Source organism: Apus apus, chromosome 3 (genome assembly GCF_020740795.1).
Source record: "Apus apus isolate bApuApu2 chromosome 3, bApuApu2.pri.cur, whole genome shotgun sequence".
In the NCBI taxonomy this organism is placed as follows: Eukaryota; Metazoa; Chordata; class Aves; order Apodiformes; family Apodidae; genus Apus; species Apus apus.
The window spans coordinates 3,711,165-3,732,757 of NC_067284.1; the positions used below are offsets into that span (position 1 = coordinate 3,711,165).

The 21,593-nt window shown below is 41.9% G+C and overlaps 1 protein-coding gene across 1 annotated transcript in view; it reads right to left on the reverse strand.

Annotated features, from left to right (window-relative positions):
- The window catches only part of CRYBG1 (crystallin beta-gamma domain containing 1), a 44,854-nt gene that overhangs the window by 11,378 nt on the left and 11,883 nt on the right, over window positions 1-21,593 (reverse strand). The window contains exons 6-17 of the mRNA XM_051613092.1: window positions 19,939-20,101; window positions 18,862-19,001; window positions 15,446-15,572; window positions 15,121-15,156; window positions 14,575-14,717; window positions 14,190-14,316; window positions 13,953-14,098; window positions 6,860-6,986; window positions 6,643-6,675; window positions 4,804-4,913; window positions 4,452-4,581; window positions 194-333 (exon numbers count right to left, since the gene is read on the reverse strand). Coding sequence (XP_051469052.1) covers window positions 194-333; window positions 4,452-4,581; window positions 4,804-4,913; window positions 6,643-6,675; window positions 6,860-6,986; window positions 13,953-14,098; window positions 14,190-14,316; window positions 14,575-14,717; window positions 15,121-15,156; window positions 15,446-15,572; window positions 18,862-19,001; window positions 19,939-20,101 — 1,422 coding nt within the window. The remainder of the gene's footprint in view (window positions 1-193; window positions 334-4,451; window positions 4,582-4,803; window positions 4,914-6,642; window positions 6,676-6,859; window positions 6,987-13,952; window positions 14,099-14,189; window positions 14,317-14,574; window positions 14,718-15,120; window positions 15,157-15,445; window positions 15,573-18,861; window positions 19,002-19,938; window positions 20,102-21,593) is intronic.

Consider the following 21,593-nt stretch of genomic DNA (forward strand, 5'->3'; position numbering starts at 1 on the left):
TTCTAGCACAGGGGACCAGTCAGTGAAAACATGTTGAAAAAGGACATGAAAAGGTTCCTTAAGAAAAAACTGCATTAATGCACTGCACAGGTTGTGATGCTCTACTTTCATACCCCTCGGTTTCTAAAACCTGTAATTTTTCTGTTGGGTAAGTGTATCATCCCAAAGAATCAAGAAGTAATTTTAAACTTACACGCCACCAAGGACTTGAACAGAAGCTATTTGTGGACTGTATCCCAGGAACTGGAGATTTAAGACTTCTGTACCAAATTCCATTTTCTTCCCTTGGAAACCCATCTTTTCAAAAAGAGCTATACATGGCTCTGAGAGCTCCTGCAAAAGGAAGATGAGCACTTAACACAGGATGTCAGAACTACAGATGGTGACTGTGAACATCATTACTCCCCACAGCCCATTTATTTCAGAGGTTTCTCCTTGGTTGTTTAAGATCCAAGACCTCAGATAATGTTTTTTGCTCTGCAACAGGTTACTTTAAAAAAGTAATAAAAAGCACTAGTACAAAACACACAAGGGATTTTACTGCATGGAACATGAAATTTCCTTATCTTAGGGCACACACAAATGTCTCTGTGGTTGAGTCTTGCAGAATATCTTAACTACCTTTTAAAATACATTTTAATTTAAGCCATATCCCTCTTCCATTGCACTCCACTCCACTCACTGAGGGAATTTTCATCTTCAGACCCGAAGATGCAGTAAAATATTGATTTCTACAGCTTCAGGTGGAAACAGCCTTGTCAGCACTGCTTATCACTTACTGCTTTTGTTTGTAACTTTTATGGTAGGTTACAGCAGCATTAATCTCTGACTAGACAAAAGCCTCAGCATTCATACTCTGGAGGTGAAATCCACGACTCAGGCAAAAACTGTAACATCTGGAATGCTCCAGATCGCTGTGGGAAGATGATTATTCTCCCTCTCTGTCAAAAATGCTTCTGGAGTCAAAGGGATTCTGTCCACATGAAGCTCCCTGCATCACTGAATCCACTTCAAGTATCTTCTGGGTAATGAATTTTGGACCCTTCCCTGTGTGGCAAAGCACTTGATATGGACTGGAAATAACCTCTCACAACTCAGGCCTTCCCCTGGAAGCTGGAAGGTAAGGGTTTGAAACCCCTCAAGGTAAGTCAATTAAAAGCCCAACTGTCCTGGTGTTACAGCTGATGTGCACCGGGTAGAAACGACCCTGCCCCTCCCTTTCTTGGAGTTCTTCCAGCAACAACTGCATAAAACCAAGGCCAGGGAGGGAAGAGCTCCTTCCTGCTGGCAGGTGCTCAGCTTGCTGGAAACACACCACCTGTACTGGGAACGCCCGACATGACGTCGAGTCTCGACAGGCTCCCGCCCGGCCTCGGGCGTGGAAACGGGCCCTCCCAGGCAGAGCTGGCTCCCTGCGTGCACAGCAGCAAGATTCCATGCTTCCCTCTGGCTTTGTTCATTAGGCAAGACCTCACATCTGCTGATTTCTAGACAGCACTTGAAGTCCTCTTTAATCTTCCTTGAGATGTTCTCGGGCCCGAGTGACAGCGCTGCATGAGCGTCACCAAGATCTCCCCAGCACTCCAGGTTATCACACGGCAGCCGAGCTGTGCTTCCTCATCCCACACACATTGTTGTGCTGCAGAGAACACCAGGAGAGGCCCTCCAGCTTACTCAAAAAATCAGAGCATGCTCATCTCCACCGTGACAGGTTAACACCAGTTAGACTGTCCTGTGTCACCACAGGTAGGCTGGAGCAGCTCTGCCCTGGAGACAGGCTGGGAGAGTTGGGGTGTTCAGCCTGGAGAAGAGAAGGCTCCAGGGAGACCTGAGAGCACCTTCCAGTGCCTGAAGGGGCTCCAGGAAAGCTGGGGAGGGGCTTGGGACAAGGGCAGGGAGGGAGAGGACAAGGGGGGATGGATGAAAACTGGAGGAGGGGAGATTGAGGTGAGACATGAGGAGGAAATTCTGGAGTGTGAGGGTGGTGAGACCCTGGCCCAGGTTGCCCAGGGAAGCTGTGGCTGCCCCATCCCTGGCAGTGTTGAAGGGCAGGTTGGATGGGGCTCGGAGCAACCTGGTCTGGTGGGAGGTGTCCCTGCCCATGCAGGGGGGTTGGAACTGGATGATCTTGAAGGTCCTTTCCAAACCAAACCACTCTGTGATTCTAGGTCAAAAGCCCAACAGGAACAGCCACACTGTGATGGTGTCCCAGTGTCCCTCAGCCCTTTTGCAGACCTGCACTCCAAGACACACAACTGGTCAGGCAGCAGCCCTTGAGCCACATGCAGAGCTTCAGAAATAACCCACTTGCAAAGAAAACACACAGACAGAAAAGGAAATCCTCTAATTTTCAGCCACACCTTCCACTCTGGGCATGTTTAGATTCAGGAGCAACACTGTTATATAAAACATTCCCCATGGAAGTGCCAGGTCAGCTCACCAGGTTTTTTTCAGGACTTCCCATGTACTGCACTGTACAAAGCTGGTGCTCCTGTATATCTACATTGAGTTATTTCACAGAATTGCTCATTAAAAGTAAGTATTTTCAGCATGACTGTTCAAGCACAAGCCACATTCACAGTTGTTTTTATACTCTGTTCAGGAAAAAGATCAGGAAGCAAATACAAGAAGGAAAAATGCTGTTTTCTACCTGCAGCACAACCATGTGGAGCATGCAAAGCAAGCACAAGCAAAGATACAGTCCTATCAAAAACCAAAACCCTTGAACTTATGAACAAAAGCCCTTTTAACTTTCACTTCCAAGCTTATCAAATATCCTTTTCATTTCCTTTTCTTATGGTCCATTAGGAATCGATCCCTGAAAAGCAGAGTTAAACTAGGTAAGTATAGTAATGTCATGTTAAAATAGCAAAGGTGCTTCTTGTATAGAAATGTCACAGAGAAAATCAGGAGGAAAGTTCTGGGAGAGGCAGGTGATGGGGAGGAATTAAGACTGGCACTGCCAAAAAAAACAATCCCACAATAAATCTGACAGGTGAAACCAGTATCCAGAACAATAAAGTTCAAGCTTTCGTAAAATTATGAAAATGAACAGCATAATAAGATCATTTCCACCTAACTTTTTATTCTCTGTACCCTGGTTTGCTAATACACTACCCATTTTTCTGGTCTTCAGAGATCTGAAGCCTCTGAAGAAGGAAGCAGTAGCATGGGACGTGCAGATAGAAGCAGCTCCATGCTACTGTCTGAAGTGTCATAAACTGCAGGGCTAGAACAAGTTTCAGGAGTTTTAAGAATACAGAGACACAGAACATGAATTTGGCTGTTTTAACACAAGTGTCTGTCACAAATCATCAAACTTGCCAAAGTAAGCCAATCCTTCCAGCTTGAAACAAGCATTTCAAACCCAAGAACTGGATACTGACATACAAAAGAGCCTATTTTAATTCATAGTGATCACCCACTAAGCTTGGCTGGAAACACTTCTATTATTTTTAATATGATCTGTCTACTGGACAGCCAAAGAATTCCTCAGGCAGACAGACCTGCAGATATTTGTTTACCCTGTACATCACAATGCTCCCAAGACATGAAAGGGGATGACACATTTTAGCTCTCCTTCCTCAGCTGCTACCTCCCTGACAAGTTACCAAAACTACACTGGAGTGCAATAAAGTTGCTCAGTTCCAAGAAGGAAGCCATAATGTGCTCCTCTTTTTTTAAAAAAATGAGTACCATCTCTTCCTATTGCTGCAAGTTCCTGGATTCTTGACCACATTTTGCTAGTAATTACTTTGATCTCAAAAAGATACTTGCAAATTCCATAAGTGATCCATTATAGTGATTAGTTATAGGCCTGAGCAAACTTGTTCCTTGCCACTGGTGAGTTACAAAATACATAAATGTTGTTTTGTTTGTATCCACCACACATAACAACCATGATTTTGCCAAATGGCATTGGGTGTTGCTGTACTTTACCCAGAAGGCTGCATTATTTACTGATTAACTCCAATTGCATTTCCCTGATGATAGCAACAGTGGTTTATAATTACATGTATTTCATGCAAAGTTGCCTAGTTAAGGCTGCTTTTTACATATGCATAAAAAACAAGGTCTGCAGTTCAGATATTTCTTCACGCTTTCCTATTGACATTTCTCAACCCACTCTAAGTGGTCTCTCCTACTGGGAAATACAGAGTCCATCTGACACATCCTTGACTCTTTTTACAGAAGCCCTTTTATAAGCTGTTATTAAGAAGAGTGATCCCAGGCAGCTGCTTCTGTGATGGCCTCTCCATTGCAAAACCAGCACAGAGGTCAAAATACCTGACTGCAGCTAGGATATTTAACTGGTAATGCAGAGAGAAAAAAAACTAAAAACACTCCTCTGTTTTCTGCGAGTCCTGAGCCTTTTCAATGTCACAAAAAAATGGGGAGGGCAGAGTCCTCAATGTACTTATCTTTACAGTATTTCTCATGGCTTTACTTACAATATTTATAATCCGTAAAGACTTCAGAACTGCCTGGGGGGAGCAACCCATGGCTGTCAGATCAGGATAGATTCCTTCTTCTAACACATACTGGTTACCAGAGAATTCTTCCTGGTCATACACTATGCAGCTGCAGGAGAAAGAAGAAATTGCCTCTTAGGAATTCTGTGCAAGTAGAACAATGCTGGTGGTTTTCAGTCTTTAGCAAGACCTACTAACAGAAACATTATTTACACTCTTTTCCCCAACATGCTAAAGATTGGTGTGTAAACTTCAGGTGTTAGAAAGCTGGTTGCTTTTTGAGAACTTTTACATTTTAGTGATTTTGCAATATTAATTCAATACAACTTACCTGCCATCTAAAACTTTTGAAGACTTCACAGCGAATGAATCAATACATCTTGTGTTTTTTTCAATTATTTGGCAGATACCCTTGAATTCAGGCTCTGAAAATAACTGGACCTTTTAAAAGTAATAAACATATTTAAAACCAATTCATTCCTCAGCCTTCAGTAATATGTCTCTAACTTTACTCCTATAACTAGATTAAAATATAACACCCAGACTTCCTCAGTTAGACACAGTTTTTGTTACCTCTCCAGCGTTGCAATCCTTGCTGAAGACAGCAAGGTAACACTACTAAAAATTACTTCTGGCTGCAAAACACTCCAGTAACATACAAAATAATTAAAACCACACTAACAAAGATAGCTCCTTGGACTATCTCCTGGAGAAGATTTTTAATTCCCACAAAATGGCCAGAATAGGCACACCTTTAGTAAAAGGCCACAAGTGGTTTTGATTATTAATCTGTTTAATCTCCAAAATACATACTCTTCCCACTAAATGAAAACTGTCTCTCAGAAGGTAAATGGAGCATAATCTTGGCAGGGTGTTCAGAAAGCATGCCTACAGACGTGGTATGTCCTCCCAGGGTAGATGGGCTTTATATGCCTGTAACAGCTACAGTCACAGTCACATCAGTTCTCTCTCTACTCAGAGGACAAGAGAGGAGACGTCACCCACAGACTTTTGTTCTTGTTAAACAGAAAAAAAATATCTAGCCAGCAAACCTGTTAATTTGGTTAGAGGATAATTAACCCTGATCCCACAGAAGCCATTCACATTATCACATGCCTACCAGCTTTATTAACTCTTGACAGAGATACAAGTGTGGGCATGTACAGCATTCTCCGAAGAGGAACATGCTGACAAGGGATGCAGCCTCTCGACTACAAGCCATGACTTCTTTCTGTCCTTAGGATAAGGTCTTAACAGGCACATAATCTAGAGATGCCAAGTATTTTTTCATGCACACAGCGGAAAATAAGCAGCCTTGAGATTTTTATTCCCCATGATTTATACATTATCCCTAAGCAGGAGATTCCAGAGAGGCATGCTACTACATCAGAATGCAAAATGAGACAGCTAAGACTTTCCTCTCTACATTTTAGTTCCATGACCCACTCACCACTTTGGCTGAAGTTAAAATAAAAGTTACTTTTTAGAGAGACAACCATAAAAAGGTTCAGAATTATGAAAGGATGAGAAAAGCCACCCATTAACCTCACTGCTGAAACTCCGTATTAGTACTTGCACACAGGAGACAGCCCAACATAAAAACATACTAACTTTCTGAACAGGACAAGTTCTCCCTGACATTTCCTTTTCTGAGTTACTGACAAAGATGGCATTAACTTTTAAGCAAAACTCAGCAATATTTGTGACTGAAGGAGATTCCCCAAGCTCAACCACCACGAGCAGAACTGGTAACCAAAGGTTCAAAAGGAACTAAGTCACAACAGTACCACAAACAACAGCATCTAACTTGTACAGACCTCACCTCAACAACAGAATCCAGGTACCTGCACCTCTGCACAGGAGGTTGCAGGCTCCAGCTCCTCAGAACAGTCACTGATACCCCAAAAACAGCTCACTTCCTGATCCAAAGCATTGCCTGTGCCCTAAGAAAGTTCTGATGGCAGCTGTGTATTAAATCCCACCTTCCTTTGGCCTTAAACTCTGGAAAGCAACCTTCCTTCACCTGCAGTTCTTCACCTCAATCTTTGTCTGACTTAGTCAACCATCTCTGCAAATACTTGGGAGTTAGAGTAGACAAAAAGTCCTTTATTATTTATACATGTAACAGACACTACAAAGTATGTCCCCTGCAGTTAGAGAATTATCTTACCTTGACTTCTCCCCTTTCTCTTCCAACAATATCCTGCAAAAGTTTGGAGGAGAAAAAAAAAAAAAAAAATCTTAAACAGTGATAAAATAACAAACATACTTAAGTTTACTCCTAATTATTATTTAAAAAATGTAAGAAACCCTGCATTTGATAGAAAAAGCTTAGCTTCAAATGCTTCAGAAAAACTTGCAAAACAAGTGTAAAATTAATTCCTTACCATAATGATTGGTTGAACTGAAGATATTTTGCAGTTCTTTCCCCCCCATGCTTCAATGCTGGGGTACAGCCCTTTAGCCAGCACATACTGCTCCCCTGTAAATTCAGGATTCTCATAAGCCACCCACCTGAGAGAGACAGAAGAAGAGGGTGATGGCTGAAAGTCACACTACTTTTCCAAAATACCTATGATTTCATTACTGTCTTAATGTAAGAACAGAAAGTTTCTCCTCTCAAGTGCCAATCTGTGATGCTATTAAAATCCTGAACAAACCCATGTACCTGATACTCCAAAACCCATGCAAATTTCACTTCCATTCACCCTAGTATGTTGCTATCAATCAGCTAAAGTAGACCACAAGTTTAAATACCTCACCTCATCTGCTAGATATCCTAAAAGCTGTCTCCAGTAAGAATATTGTGAGGTGTTTCACAGTTCTAATATTTTATCTAGATCAAAACAGAGCTTTTACCTAGAACTCTAGAAAAACAGACAGAATGCATTTTTTTTGTTTATAAAACTAACTTTCTGAGTTATCTGGGCAGTAAAGATAGGAATACTGATTTTAAACGTTGCCTGCATCAACAGTTCAGTTGTGTTCAAGCAAACACAGACCCCAACAGTAAGTTAGCTGCAGCAACAGACACTTATGCTAATGAGAGCAGGCTGTTCCCTGCTAGAAATCACAGACATCAGCAGGAAGAACATCCTTGAAAGTTAAGCATTAAAACCATCATGGATTTCACCAGGTTAATGTCTTTAAATGCACAGCCATTAGGATTATTACTCAGCCAGACCTCATCATGCCTTACACAGGCCACAGATCCAGCTTTCTGCATCAAGCTTGTCACTTCTGCCTTGGCCAGAATGTGCCTTTTTGAAAGACAGTGAACTTTTGAGATACACACTTGAAGTACTAGAAAAGCAACCAAATCGCCACATAAGTCTCTCCAACATTCAGTTACCCCTGCAGAGCTTTATTTCTCATCTCAAGTGCCTGCTTTCAGCTAGTTTTGCTATACAAAGTCTTACTACATTTGAGAAACCTTCACTGACAGCATTCTTCTATCCCTGGCTCCAAACTGAAAGCCCAGATACAGCATTCCTGCACCAGCACGACCTTTGGTTTTGTGATAACTTCCATAAACTTCTGCTGCCTTCCACTGCTAGACTTCCCAAAGTTTCCCATAATGACATTCTGCCTCTTTTTTAAACTCATCCTTTTTTGTTTGCTTAGTTTTTTCCACATGCCAATACCAGAACTGGCAACAGTATCACCCAAGTTTCATTCATTATATTTATGTGGGGATCAGGACATCTTGCAGGTTCCTGGTTCTGCAAGATAATCTTCTACTCACCATCAGCCAGCTTTTAATTTTAGCCAATGCATAATGAGTGTATGCTTGGTTTTGCCAAAACCCACTTTCAGTGCAGGCTTACAGAGTTCCAACACTAACAAAACATTTCATATCATATAGCAGTAAAAATGATACAGAATTCACAATTCACAGTGGAGACAAACTCTCACTATAATATGACCTATGGGTGTTCAGCAACTGGATTCTACTGTGCTGCAGTTTTATTCCAAGAACAAATGCCAGTGTCTCTGCATATACAACAAGTGGGATAACTTCAAACTGAAACCAAGCTGCATGGACACGTATGTGCTGAGAGGATGAACTTCGTATTATTTGTTCATGGCAAGCCCTCACACAGTGATTCACGTTTATCATTATTCGTATCTCATGGTTTGCCTCAGACATAATCAATTATTCTAACTTGATATGCACTAATTACTTAGGGCATAATTCAAGGCACATTTCAAAATCACCTCCCAGTAATTCATCGGGGAGACATCGGTATGTATGATAACTTGAGGAGACAGTTCGGATTATCTCAGGTGTGCCTATACCTGCATGCTACACACACCAAAAGCTGTGAAAATGATGTTTCCTTAACCAATTTCTTCAGCATTAATTAGATTTTTAAAATGCACAAATGCCAGGGTACAACTACAGTGCATGACAGTTTAACTTGATTGACATCTATGCAAAAAAAGTGTTTCTGATAGTAAGAGAATGATAAAACATGCCAGATGCCTCCTAAGACTCTCTTGATAGCAGATATTTCATTTTCTCTCATCTAAAAAGAAATAATCAACGTACCTCACTTTAAACCCATGTTTATCTTTAAATGAAAGGAATTTAAATGAGTACCACTCTCTCATGGAATTCAGCCTGTGCAGTTAAGAGGGTTTATAGAGTCAGAATCTATTAGTGAAATACTTGTGCTTTTCCACTTCATTCAGAAGCCTTTACAAACTGCTGAGGGTAGTAATAACAACATCCAGGACAGGCAGCTGCATTCAGTACCAGCTAAACCTGTCAGACCTCAAGACTCTCCCTAGGAAGGAGCACTGCCTTGATCCAACTTCTGACAGAAAGGCCTGGAGAGCAAGACATCACCTCCTCATCTGAGCAAGAGTCACGTCCCAGCTGCCGGGCACCACAAAAACTGAAGAGCTGCTCTGCAGCACAGCAACAACAACCCTGCCCCACAGGGAGTGAGCTCTCCTCACACAACAGTTTTTGTAACCCCCAGCCCTACATGAATTGCCTCAGTAAGGCTGAGCCACACACTCATGCCAGGCTGCTGGCAGGGTAGTGCTGGAAACCTTCACTCCTCTGCACCATCCATGCCACTGGAACCAGAGATCTACAGAAAAATGTCCTTGATATATGGTTAGTACTATTACATGCACACCGCCTTTCCCCAAAGCCTTCTATGGATCATGTCTAGGAAGCACAGCTCCAAACAGGGGCTGGAAGAACAGCCAAGAGAAGAACACAGGCAGAGATAACTTGCCAAAAATCAGCTTTGCCCGTGTTTGCCCAGGATTCATCTTACCTAACTTTTATCTTTTAAAACACTGGTCAATTCTCATTATATATCTTCTTTCTAAACTTAGCTGTGAGGGCTAATCCCCCTTTTTGCATTGCTCAGACTCAGTTTAGGATAAATTAGATTACCTAAATCCTGGGAGGACCTTCACTCTCAGCTATGAAAGAAATGGTAACAACTTCATTTTGCTAAATGCCTTAGCTGTAAACAGTAAGTTTTCAGGCACAGAAGCACTCCTTCAGGTCTGACATAGAATCCACAATCTTTCAAGTGTAAATACTACATGCAGACTACAGGTTTAAATTGGTCTATACATGCTAATCAGACCACAAGGGGCAGGGAGTTAACTGGCACTTGCAGATTTGCAGCATAATTAACAGACAGGATGAGGGGATACAATTCTGTTTATAGTAAAGAGAAAAAACAGGTTCTTTGTTATACCCCTTCATGCTTGTGATTCCTAGTATCCCACTGACCTGCAAATTTTAATGTCATGACTTCTGGAAAAAGGTTTCTAGCACAAGCCCAGCTCAGTTCAGAGTTGGAGGGAAATGGAAGCTTTGTTTGAACTTTATCCCACAGGGTAACTCAAGGGCTCTTGCACTTTTCAGCTCCCAGGGGAAGTTTGTTCTTGTGACTTGTGTCCCTTCAGTTTCACCCATGTAACCTTCCCTAGTGCATCTAGATTAAATGTACACGTCCTGGCTCCTGTATATGAACTATGTATCACCTCATGATCTCCTCAATATCACTATCCATGTGTAGACTGGGCAGCCAAATCTGCACTGTGCACCTGACATGGACAGGCTGGAGAGCTGGGCAGAGAAGAACCTAATGAGGCTCAACAAGGGCAAGCATAGGGTCCTGCACCTGGAGAGGAAGCTCCATGCACCAATATAGGGTAGGGGTGGACCTGCTAGAAAGCAGTTCTGAGGAGAAGGATCTATGAGTCCTGGTAGACAGTAAATTATCCATGAGGCAGCAATTTGCCCTTGTGGCCAAGAGGGCCAATGGAATCCTGGGGTGCCTAAGGAAGTGTGTCCAAGAGGTGGAGAGAGGTCATCCTGCCCCTCTGCTCTGCCCTGGTGAGGCCACATCTGGAGTGTTGTGTCCAGTTCTGGGCTCCCTGGTTTAAGAGAGACAGGGAACTGCTGGAGAGAGTCCAGGGGAGGGTGACAAAGATGACTGGGGGGTTGGAGCATCTCCCTGATGAGGAAAGGCTGAGGGAGCTGGGGCTGTTCAGCCTGGAGAGGAGAAGGCTGAGGACAGACCTTATCAATGCCTACAAGTGTCTGAGGGTGGGTGCAGGAGGCTGGAGCCAGACCCTGCTCAGCAGTGCCCAGGGACAGGACGAGGGGCAACGGGCACAGGCTGGAACATGGGAAGTGCCCCTGAAAGATGGGGAGAAACTTCTTGGCTGTGAGGGTGACAGAGCCCTGGGACAGGCTGCCCAGGGGGGCGGGGGAGTCCCCTTCTCTGGAGATATTCCAACCCCCCCTGTGGAATGTGCTCCAGGGGATCCTGCTTTAGTGGGGGAGTTGGACTAGATGATCTCTAGAGGTCCCTGCCAACTCTGACAATTCCATGATTTCGTGACTAATTACTTGAAAATTAGGGGAAAACCAGGCTGACTGCAGGAACACAGGAAAACAAATGCCTATGTAAAAAAACATCTGGAAAAGTTCTTCCACTAAATGCAAAAAGGAGCAACTAAAAGACAGGGGCTTTTCCAGTATTTTTGGCAATGGTTTGGTGTGCTTATGAATATAAGAGAAGGCACGCTTCAAATGTGCAATTCCTGTGATTTTGATCACTGATAAGTATAAGCTTGAAGAGTTCTAAAGCAGAGAGGAAATAAAAATTGTACAACCGTTGGTTTTAGTACTTGCTTAAACTTGTAAAGGGTGTTACCTCTTGCCAGTAAATACTTCCATTTTCCACCACTTAAAATTCTGCCAATTTGGAAGGATCAAACCCTATCCGAGAGAAGAAGAGATCACTTTCTCCCATCCCAATGACAGAAGAATAAGATATCCTGGATTTTTCAGTTGGCCAATCCCTGAAGAGTGCTCAGGAGCAAAATATTTTCCTTTTTAATGAAGCCAACCCTCACCACCTCAGGATATTTTTTTTCGGGATGTCTTTACACTGGTTTTCACAGAGATGTTAAAATATTGCTTGGAATCATTCTTCAGAAACACAACGGCTGAAAATGTTAACACAGCTCATGCTGAAATACCCCCAAATGGAATATTCACTCCTCAGATGCAGAGCTAGGCTGTGCTCAGCAGACAGTCAAGAGATGTAGTTTAGCTTACATCTTGCTCAGTAGTATTTGTGCACTGCAGTGTCAGGCTTTCTTTTCTTTGATATACCCTTTAAATTACAGGGCAATTATGTGGGAAATACAGATCATCTGTTACTGCTATAACTGCTCACCCCCAGACACCTGTAGTTAAAAATTGCTATGAAAGGTTCAGAGCTTCTTAGATTTTTGCCCTTTTTTTTTTTTTTAAATCAAGTTTTTTTCAATATGATACCAAAAAAGGTTACTTCAAAATATTATGACAAACTTTTACTGAATCTGTCGCAGTTCACTATGACATCATCTACATGACAGTCTGAACAGCTCAGGAAATTGCTCAATGGATTATTCATTGTTCTATAACTGATTTATTGGAAGGAAAGATACAAGACTTTGCTATCTGAATATGACTTAATGTGAATCATTCAGCCTTTCTGATACATTAGGTAAGAACACCACCACAAAACCCCCAAACACTCACAACCTCTTTGGAAACAAATGGGTGGTACAGGACTGTTGAGTGAGTGCCAGTCACCCACTCTGAACAATGCACCTACAATTCCACAGATTACATCTTTCAGAGACCACAAGGTGAGATTAGAGGAGCAGCAGCACTGTGGGACAAGAGTTTTGTCTGTAATGACTTGTAGCTGCCTTTACCATCAGAATATTGGAGTAATTCTTAATTATTGCAATACTTGAGCTCAAGTACGATTCCTATCTCAGCTGCAACAGACACACTTAGTAGAACTACACAAAGGGCATGACAAGTAACCCACAATTTGTTTCCCAGCCTTCAGAGGTGGCTCTTCCCCATGAATCTCCCTTGCATCTTACAGAGACAGAAGGGCACAGTGGCTTCAAAGGTCACCAGGCAGAAAAATACCCCTTGCTGTCAGACCACATTCATATACAAATTAAAAGCATTCCCCTGGAATGCACTGAGTTCCATTCTGCAATCTTCATCCAGATAGAACTTGCAGAGATATCACACAGATAGCACACAGGATGATTTAGGGTGTGGCTGGGCAAGGTAGAACTTACAGCAAGCCACCTGCATACCAGGCAGGGAGACTGTACAGCTCATCCTCTTTTGGTTCTACTACTTGGAATAAACGTGTGTATTTGGAGACATAATTGCTGGTATTTGTATTTCCAAAACACTTCAATGTCACCTGCAAAGTCACGTCACTCAATCTGCAATGGATGTACTGAACAAAAAGCAAAGTCTATCAACTTCTCAACTGCCTGTGACAACGCATCTAGCACAAAGAGTGAGAGTTGTGGCCAATACAAAGTTCTGGGTACCACTGTGTGGAAAAAATGCACAATGAAAACCAAACCACTATTCACCTAAAGATTCACTGCAAAAGCAATTTTACTTTTCAGAACAGACAAAAGTCTCCTGAAGATCAGAATGTATTAGTGAGCACGGCAAAGAGTTTTATACAGAGCTGAGGAAAAAAAGCAAGGAATTTGCCTCTAGTCAAACACAAGAAGCTTGGAAATTAGTTTCAAAACTGGAAATGAGTTCCATAACAATTTTGTTGTTGAGATTTTTTTTTAGAATTCAGTCATGAGAACAAGCTATTTCTACCTCTCTCATGAAATGTCAGCTCACACTTTCACACTTTGCCTATCAGTTAGTCAACATGTCCTGGGACCACCTGACCTTGCAGTGAGAAGAAAACTGATGTACTGTACGTAGTCACAACAACTTCAATTTTCACGCTCTGCAATCAAGTGCAGAAAATGTTATCTGAAGACTCAACAGAGACATTACAAGTCAGAGTGCTGAAGAATATATGCAAATACTATTAAATTCTAAAAAGAACAGCACGTTTAAAATGAAACAATCACAATTGAACAACTACAAATATCACTTACACGCCACTTAGCACATTTATAGACTGTGTCCTCAGCCCATATCCAGTGTCCTTCAAATTGGAAATAATTCCTAACACATTTATATTGGAACCCTTCGATCCAAAGTCTTTTTCACTGTACATGATCATATGGGAGCTTGTGAAGTCCTGTTAAAACAAAGAGAAGCATCAGAAGGAAAATGCAAGATGATGTCTCAGTGCCCTCAGGAGATGGCTAGGACATGTTCTTGGAACTTACTCCAACAATGGGTCGCAGTGACTGCAACTCTTCATCGTAGCCACCCCAGTCTGTCCAGTCCCGATATGCTCCTTCTTCCAGCAAGTACTGATGGCCTTCAAACCCAGGCTTCTCATAGGCAACCCAACTGAACAACAACAACAACAACAAGGCTTGTGTGTGAAAACAGACAACTGCCACTCCATGCTGTCATGGAGCAGAGACGTAAGAAATTTGTTCTTCTGCTGTGAACAGTTGAAAATTAACCCTGGGCGTGTATCCAAACCCAAAAACTAGGAAGACAAGAGAAAACAGACAGGAACTGAATTTGCCCACTGCAAATTCCAATCTATGGATTTACTCCTTCTCTTGGAGGGGAAATACTGCTGGTGTTTTCCATACTTACACTCCTCCCAGTACTTTCATGGATCCCACTGATGTAAGTGGAAGTCTTCTCTTTTCTTCTGACTCCTTGTCACCGAGCATAAAGATTTCTGATTCTATTTCCACATGTTTCCCTTCAAAGGAAGGCTTCTCATAAATGATTATCTGTAGCAGAAATGTAGTAAAAGAAAAGTTGCAGAGCATGACAAATTCTGACAACAGTTTCCTTTGCATGGGTACATGGAGGGAGAAGGCAAGATTGTGAAAATAATTAGTGAGATCTCTCAGTTCTCATCAAGAACTTTCCCTTACAGTCTTTCCCTTAGAGATGCAACATGAGGGCTTAAATATTCCCTTACCCATTTGCATTATTCAGATGGCTGTTAATATATATGTGAAGGATGCATAAATGTGACCAAAATTGCAGTTTCATGGTGTGGTCACACACAGCAGGACCAGCCATTAAACCCTAAAGGGTCAGTACATGATCAAGATACATTTATCTACCCATGTGTAGTTCATGTGTTATAAAATACCTTTGGACAATCAAATAAATATTAACTTTTACCTTCGGTTCTCCACCAAATTCAACTTTGCGACCACCCTGTGGAAAGAAAAAAAAAAAAAGGGAAAAAATAAGTTGTCTGTACTTATACAACTTATAGACAACTCTAAGAGCCGTTATCTCTTCACAAAAAGACAGAATAAAGTTGAAACCTCCACTGAAAAGCAAAAGTGAAAATCACAAGATTGAAGGAGAAACAGATGCATCAAATGTGAAAAGATCAAGAATTTTATAGATTAAAACCTGCAGTTTTTAAAGACATTTTTTAGTCACTTGAACACATCTTTTCTAACATGTAAATGCAGGTCACACAACTTGAAAGTGTTACCATTTTCAAGGGCCTCATGGACCTGATGTAGGCTTCCTTCTTCTCCCAGAAGGCTAAATTAGGATATTCACCAGGCTCTAACATTAAAGGGACTCCCTGGAAACCAGGTTCTTCATAAATTAGCCATCTAAAGTAAGGGAGAGAAGAAAATGAAAGATAAAAAGCCCAGAACATTTCTGAACAATAAAGAACAAGACAATGTGCTTACTTTAGAAAAGACACCATTTTACCCTTAATAAAACTCTATTTCTTTGACTTTACCATCAAAATTGCCAACTACAAACTGGCAAATTTATGTGTCTGTACAGAAACCACCAACAAAGCGTGTTTTGTTTGAACAGGCTAAAAAAAGAAATCAGTATAAAGGGCAGTAAAGATTCTGACCCTGTCTTATCTGGGGGCAACACAAGTTTTAGACCAAAGTTTCCAGACTTGAGGTTACTATGTATTATTTTTTAATTATTTTAAAATATACAGAACTGATTTTCAAGAAGTCCAAAGATCTCTACTAACCTAGACTGGGATTTGTTGCAAAATGTGCTCAGCAGGGAATTCTAAACTTGTATTGTTTATTAATCCATAGAAAAACTCACTGTCTCCTTAGAAACCTACCTCCTTGTGGTTTGTACCTGCTAATAAATCTGCTTTGAGAGACACCATTTTCAAAATTCTTGATTGGGACCAGCAGTTTTTCAAGGCTTTTTCAAGAAGAGCTTAACTAGGAATCTCTTTGAAACAAAGATGCATACTGGTGATCTCTGCAGAGGATGGCAGTGTATTTCTTCCAGGTAAATTAACTGATCTCTCAGAAGTGCAGCATGGAGCAGCATAAAACACACACTAAACAGGAAGATGTTGTGCACCCAACCCTTTCATCGTTTAAGATCCTAAGGGATAAACCTGGTGATATTAGAAAGATGTTAAGAAATTCCACCCCTCTACCATGCTTGAAAGGCAGATTCCAAGCGGCTGTAAACTGGCACAAGCTGGCAGAGTTTCAGTGCAGAGGTACAGTTCCAAGAAACAAACAAGAAGCTTTAGTTTCACTGTTGTCTCTAGTGGAATGTTTGATATGTTTTGTGTCCTATAGCTCAGCAAACCCTCAACTTCGCTGCAAGAATTTAAACAGACTGGAGACCAAGGAGAGGGTACAATCAGGAGATAAAGGTGCACTGACTCATTTCTCTTGGCAGCTTTTAGTAAACAACAATTAAGTATGAACACTGGGAAACTTTAAGAAGATACAACCACACCCACAGGGCAAGGTGACTCAAAAACAGAGCCTCCCTCAAGAGTGGGAGTGAACCATGTCAGGCCTGTAAACTGAAGGGAAGAAAAAACCCTGCAACATGCAAAAAAAAGCAGCAGCAATTTATTGAGTTTCTCATGCAAGCAATTGGCAGAAGCCCAGCAGGACCAGGGAGGTGATCCTGCCCCTCTACTTGGCCTTGGTGAGGCTGCACCTTAAGCAGTGAGTGCAGTTCTGGGCACTGCAGGATAGGAAGGGCACTAAGATGGTGTGGAGAAGGGCAAGGAAGCTGATTAAGGGTCTGGAGAACTGGTCTTATGAGGAGAGGCTGAGGGAACTGAGGCTGTTCAGCCTGGAGAGGAGGAGGCTGAGAGGAAACCTCATTGCTCTTTACAGCTGAGAGGAGATTGTAGTGAGGTGGGTGTTGGCCTCTTGCCCCTGGTGACCAGCAAGAGGAAATGAGGTCAAGTTGCACCAGGGGAGATTCAGATAGGATATGAGGAACAGTTTCTTCACAGAGATAGTGGTGAGGCCTTGGAACAGGCTGCCCAGGGAGGTGGTGGACTCAGAGGCATTAAAAAAAAAAACAGGTAGACATGGTGCCCTGGGAAATGGTTTAGTGGTCATGGGGGTGGAGGGCTGATGGTTAGACTTAATGATCTTGAAGATCTTTTCCAACCTTGATGATTCTATGATTCCTTCTGTGCTGGACTAATGAACTAGTATCTGAGAAGTATTATTTTCCAGCTGTCTATTCTGCTTCCTGGTGCAATTAGTCTGCCTTCCCTCAAGGGATTCAAATGCAACAGAGGGAAATGAATATTCTAAGAGTTTACACCTATTTAGTGCAAAAAAATGATCTCATCCTGATGCCAAATAAGGACCAGTCTTCCTTTCAAAAAAAATGTGTTATTTCACTGTTCACAGAATGCTTTTAACTGAGGGACAGAAATAAATTGTTGAGGTAGATTAAGTCAACTAATAATCAACCTCCAAATAACATATCTGATTTCATGACTCTTGGCAGACATGTAATTTGGATTAAGCTTGCAGTTCAACAGAAATAAGCTCCTGTCAGAGAACCAACTACTTGGATACCTTCAAGTTTTCCCACATATCCAAGTGCTTCACTTTTCCACATGTCAGGGTGTAAAGATGTAATCAGAGATAATAACCTTTACGTACCAACTAGAAAGCCCCTTCCATCATGTGGGCATATTGAAATCCCATCTTTGCAGAGGTATGTAATACTTTAGTTGGGCAGTTTTCACTCATTAAATAGATTATTTGCAGCAAGGCTCATACTATCAGTGCCCCAACACAACACAGCCAACCACTAGCAGCCAGGGTCTGAACACCCTGTACAACGTTCTGCAGGACCCAACATCACTGAAAGTGGCTCCAGCCTCACTTTTTCTCAAAGCAGCCTCCCTCTTCTGCAGACTTTTCCCAGCACCACTTTGAGGCATATTTTCAGTACTGATTTACGAGTTTGCTTATGAAGTTACCTCAATTACTACTGGCAAAGTGTCTGGGCTGCTCCTTACAGGTTTGCTTTCTCATAAAAGCTTACTTAGTTCATGGCACATATTACACTCCTAACTCATGTGGCTAGATATTTTCAGGTGACATAACATACACGTCCTAAACATCACCACAAAAATACTGATTAAAATGCACTGTGAAATAGAAAAATGCATTCCAGAGTCCACACTGACACTGTATTTTGGGTGTGTGTTTTTTTTTTTTATACAAAGGCTTGACAATTTTCTTCTTTTAGTACAACGATTTCAAGATTGGAGGAAAGGGAGTAGGAAATGTGGTCTTACCAAAACAGTTCATTCTGTCACTCTCACTTATGACAAGTTTGCCTGAATGAGAAAGAGCAGGAGAGGCAAACTCATGCCTTTGCTACAAATACTCAAGGGTTACTCTCTACTACATGCAAGCAGAAGTAAAACTGGCTCTAACACAAAGCACTTTAAGAGGTCAGCCTCTCCAAAGGTGAAGGATTATAATGATGTGCTAATGCTACTGCCAACAAATACTACCAAAGTATAGGACTAGACTAAATACAGCCTTGCTTGCATGTCTGAGAGGTGTAACCAATGGTTTGAAACAAATTCCTTACATAGCAGTACACCTTCCTACAGGACTATGCACTCACATGCCCCAGTGTACTTTGATAGAACAAGTCTTCTGAGTGGTGCCAAACACCCCAGTTTCTTCAGTGTCATCAAAAAAGGAAGTCACGATTCCCAGCCCTTCAGGCTCCGTATACAAATCAATCCGGCAAACCCTGTAATCCTGAAAAATGAAGATTGCCATAATCACTCCATCTGTGCTGCAAGATCTGTAATTAATGGGGATAACTAAATCCGTTCTGAAACAACCCTTTATTTTAAATTGTTGCCCCTCTTGCCAGTTAATACTGCTATTAGATGTCTTATAATAAAAGAATAACTAGGCCAGTTTGCCTGTCTCTGTTTGGATCAGGAGAGTCAGTCCATCCCTAACCAACATTTACAAAGTTCACTTTCTGCCATCTAGGAATGCATCTTCTTTCATCAGTTAACATCTCTTCTGGCAAGTTAAATCCTAACATAACACACAGCAAAGCCATTCTTGAAGAAAACTGCAACTTAAACAAGAACTGTAGTTACAAGCAATATATATTCCTCCTTTTCCCTTTCCTAGTCACATAGCTTTGAGGCTCATGCTTGTTTTGGCAACCTGAAAAGGTAACCACTTAAAAGTAGGTTAAAAGTACACGTAGGCAGGCTGTTCCACCATGGGTTAAACTCCTAAGTTTGCACATACAGGGCTATTTTTTTGAGGATCAAACAAGGTTTGGTGTTTGACACTAGAGTTCACATTGAGTGCAAATTTGGTTTATGTTATAAAAAGCAGAAAACACCCCACACGTGTGCTGTTGAAAATATGAGTCTGTGGAATTACTGATGGTTTTCTGGGATGTTTTTTCCTGAGAAAATGATCAGACTAAAAAGCACAAGCTACCTTTTCTTCCTGCCCTGCCTTCCCTGGGTTACTATAATCCCCATTGTGCAAAACCCTCCATGTTTCTTTTGCAATTAAACAAGAAATTCCATGTGGAAGGTTATTTAAGGTATTTACTACTCCTGTTTACACTTACATCCTAATACATCAATCACTCTTAGCATCAGTATAAAACATCACCAAACATTAGGACCTATAAGAAATTTTCTTTACTGGTATTACTTGCCTTAACAACATGTCTTATTGAACCAATCACTGCAGGCTTTAGAGATTTGCATTCATTTTGCTCTTCAGAAGTACCTGAACCCCAAATATCTGGGAGTTCCAGCTCTCCTTCTTCCAGGGGAATAGAGGGGCCTTCAAAATTTGGCTTCTCATAGAGTATCCAGCTTAAAACAAAAAAATTCTCATTTTTAATGGTGTTTTATGAGGTGTGATTTGCAAAAATCGTGCTCCCATTTAACAAATCCTTTCATAGGAAGTAATATTTCCAGACCCTTACCACCACCCTGGTGCAGCTTATTCACCCAACACTGATGATTCACCCAACTTGCTGATGCAAGCCACTTCTGGTCTCTGTGAAGCTTTTAAAAGCAATGATAAAAGCAAAAATGCCTACTGCTGACTTTGTAATTTCATCAAAAACTCGTCCACCTTTTAAAAATGATTATTTGGGGCAGCAACACCACTGCCTATGAATACCAGACTTTTGCATGAGATACTAATCAGAACCAATGTGTAGGTCAGAAAACGTTGACACTGCTGCACCATGCATAAACCAGATGAGCTACCTGGATCCTGTAAACAGCAGCCTGAAGCTCAACAGGGGCTGATATAGATGTGCCAAAGGATGATAAGACTACTCAGAAGACAAGCACAACTTTACTTTTCATGGCAGGTTTGAATATATAATTAGGTAAAAACGCTGTCTACCTGCAAATACAAAACACTCCCTTGGAGCTCTCAAGTGAAGGGAGTTAAAAAAAAAACCAAGTGTCCTCTAGTCCATGCTGGGAAAGAAGTCCCAATTCACACAGATCAAAAGATTTTCATTCCAGTTTTCTGAAGCTAAACAGCAATCAGAGCACTTCCCAGTGCCTCCTGCTGCAGCTGGCCTTGGTTTCTGCAGCTGCTGATCAGATCATTGCTTTTGAGAACCTGCTTTTTGACTGTATTATAGCCTGGCCACAACTTAACTTGCCATGCTAGCCACACTAAGAATGACTCTTCTGTTAACCATGGAATTGTCAGTGTTGGAAGGAATCTCTAGAGATCATCTAGTCCAACTCCCCCACTAAAGCAGGATCCCCTGGAGCAAATCCCACAGGGCTGCATCCAGGGAGTTGGAATATCTGCAGAGAAGGGGACTCCCCAGCCCCCCTGGGCAGCCTGTCCCAGGGCTCTGTCACCCTCACAGCCAAGAAGCTTCTCCCCATCTTTCAGTGGCACTTCCCATGTTCCAGCTTGTGCCCGTTGCCCCTCATCCTGTCCCTGGGCACTGCTGAGCAGGGTCTGGCTCCAGCCTCCCTGCACCCACCCTGGTAGGCATTGATAAGGTCTCCCCTCAGCCTTCTCTTCTCCAGGCTAAAGAATGTAAAAGATGAACTTGTTTTCAATTACTCTTAAGCAATCCAGATTCTGGAGAAAAATTCCCTCTGGACTCATCAGAGAAACAGTCAATTATCCCTACAGAACCACATTATACCTTTGGACATGGAATTAATCTTCTACATCCAAACCCATGTCAGCCATGGCTTCAAAATCCTTTGCTAGCCTTTCAGCCCAATCCAAATACTATGCAAGAACCATGAAGGGGAAAGGAGTCAAAGGGCAGCACAGCTGGACAGAATCTGTCACTTTATCCCACCCCTATGCCTGGTG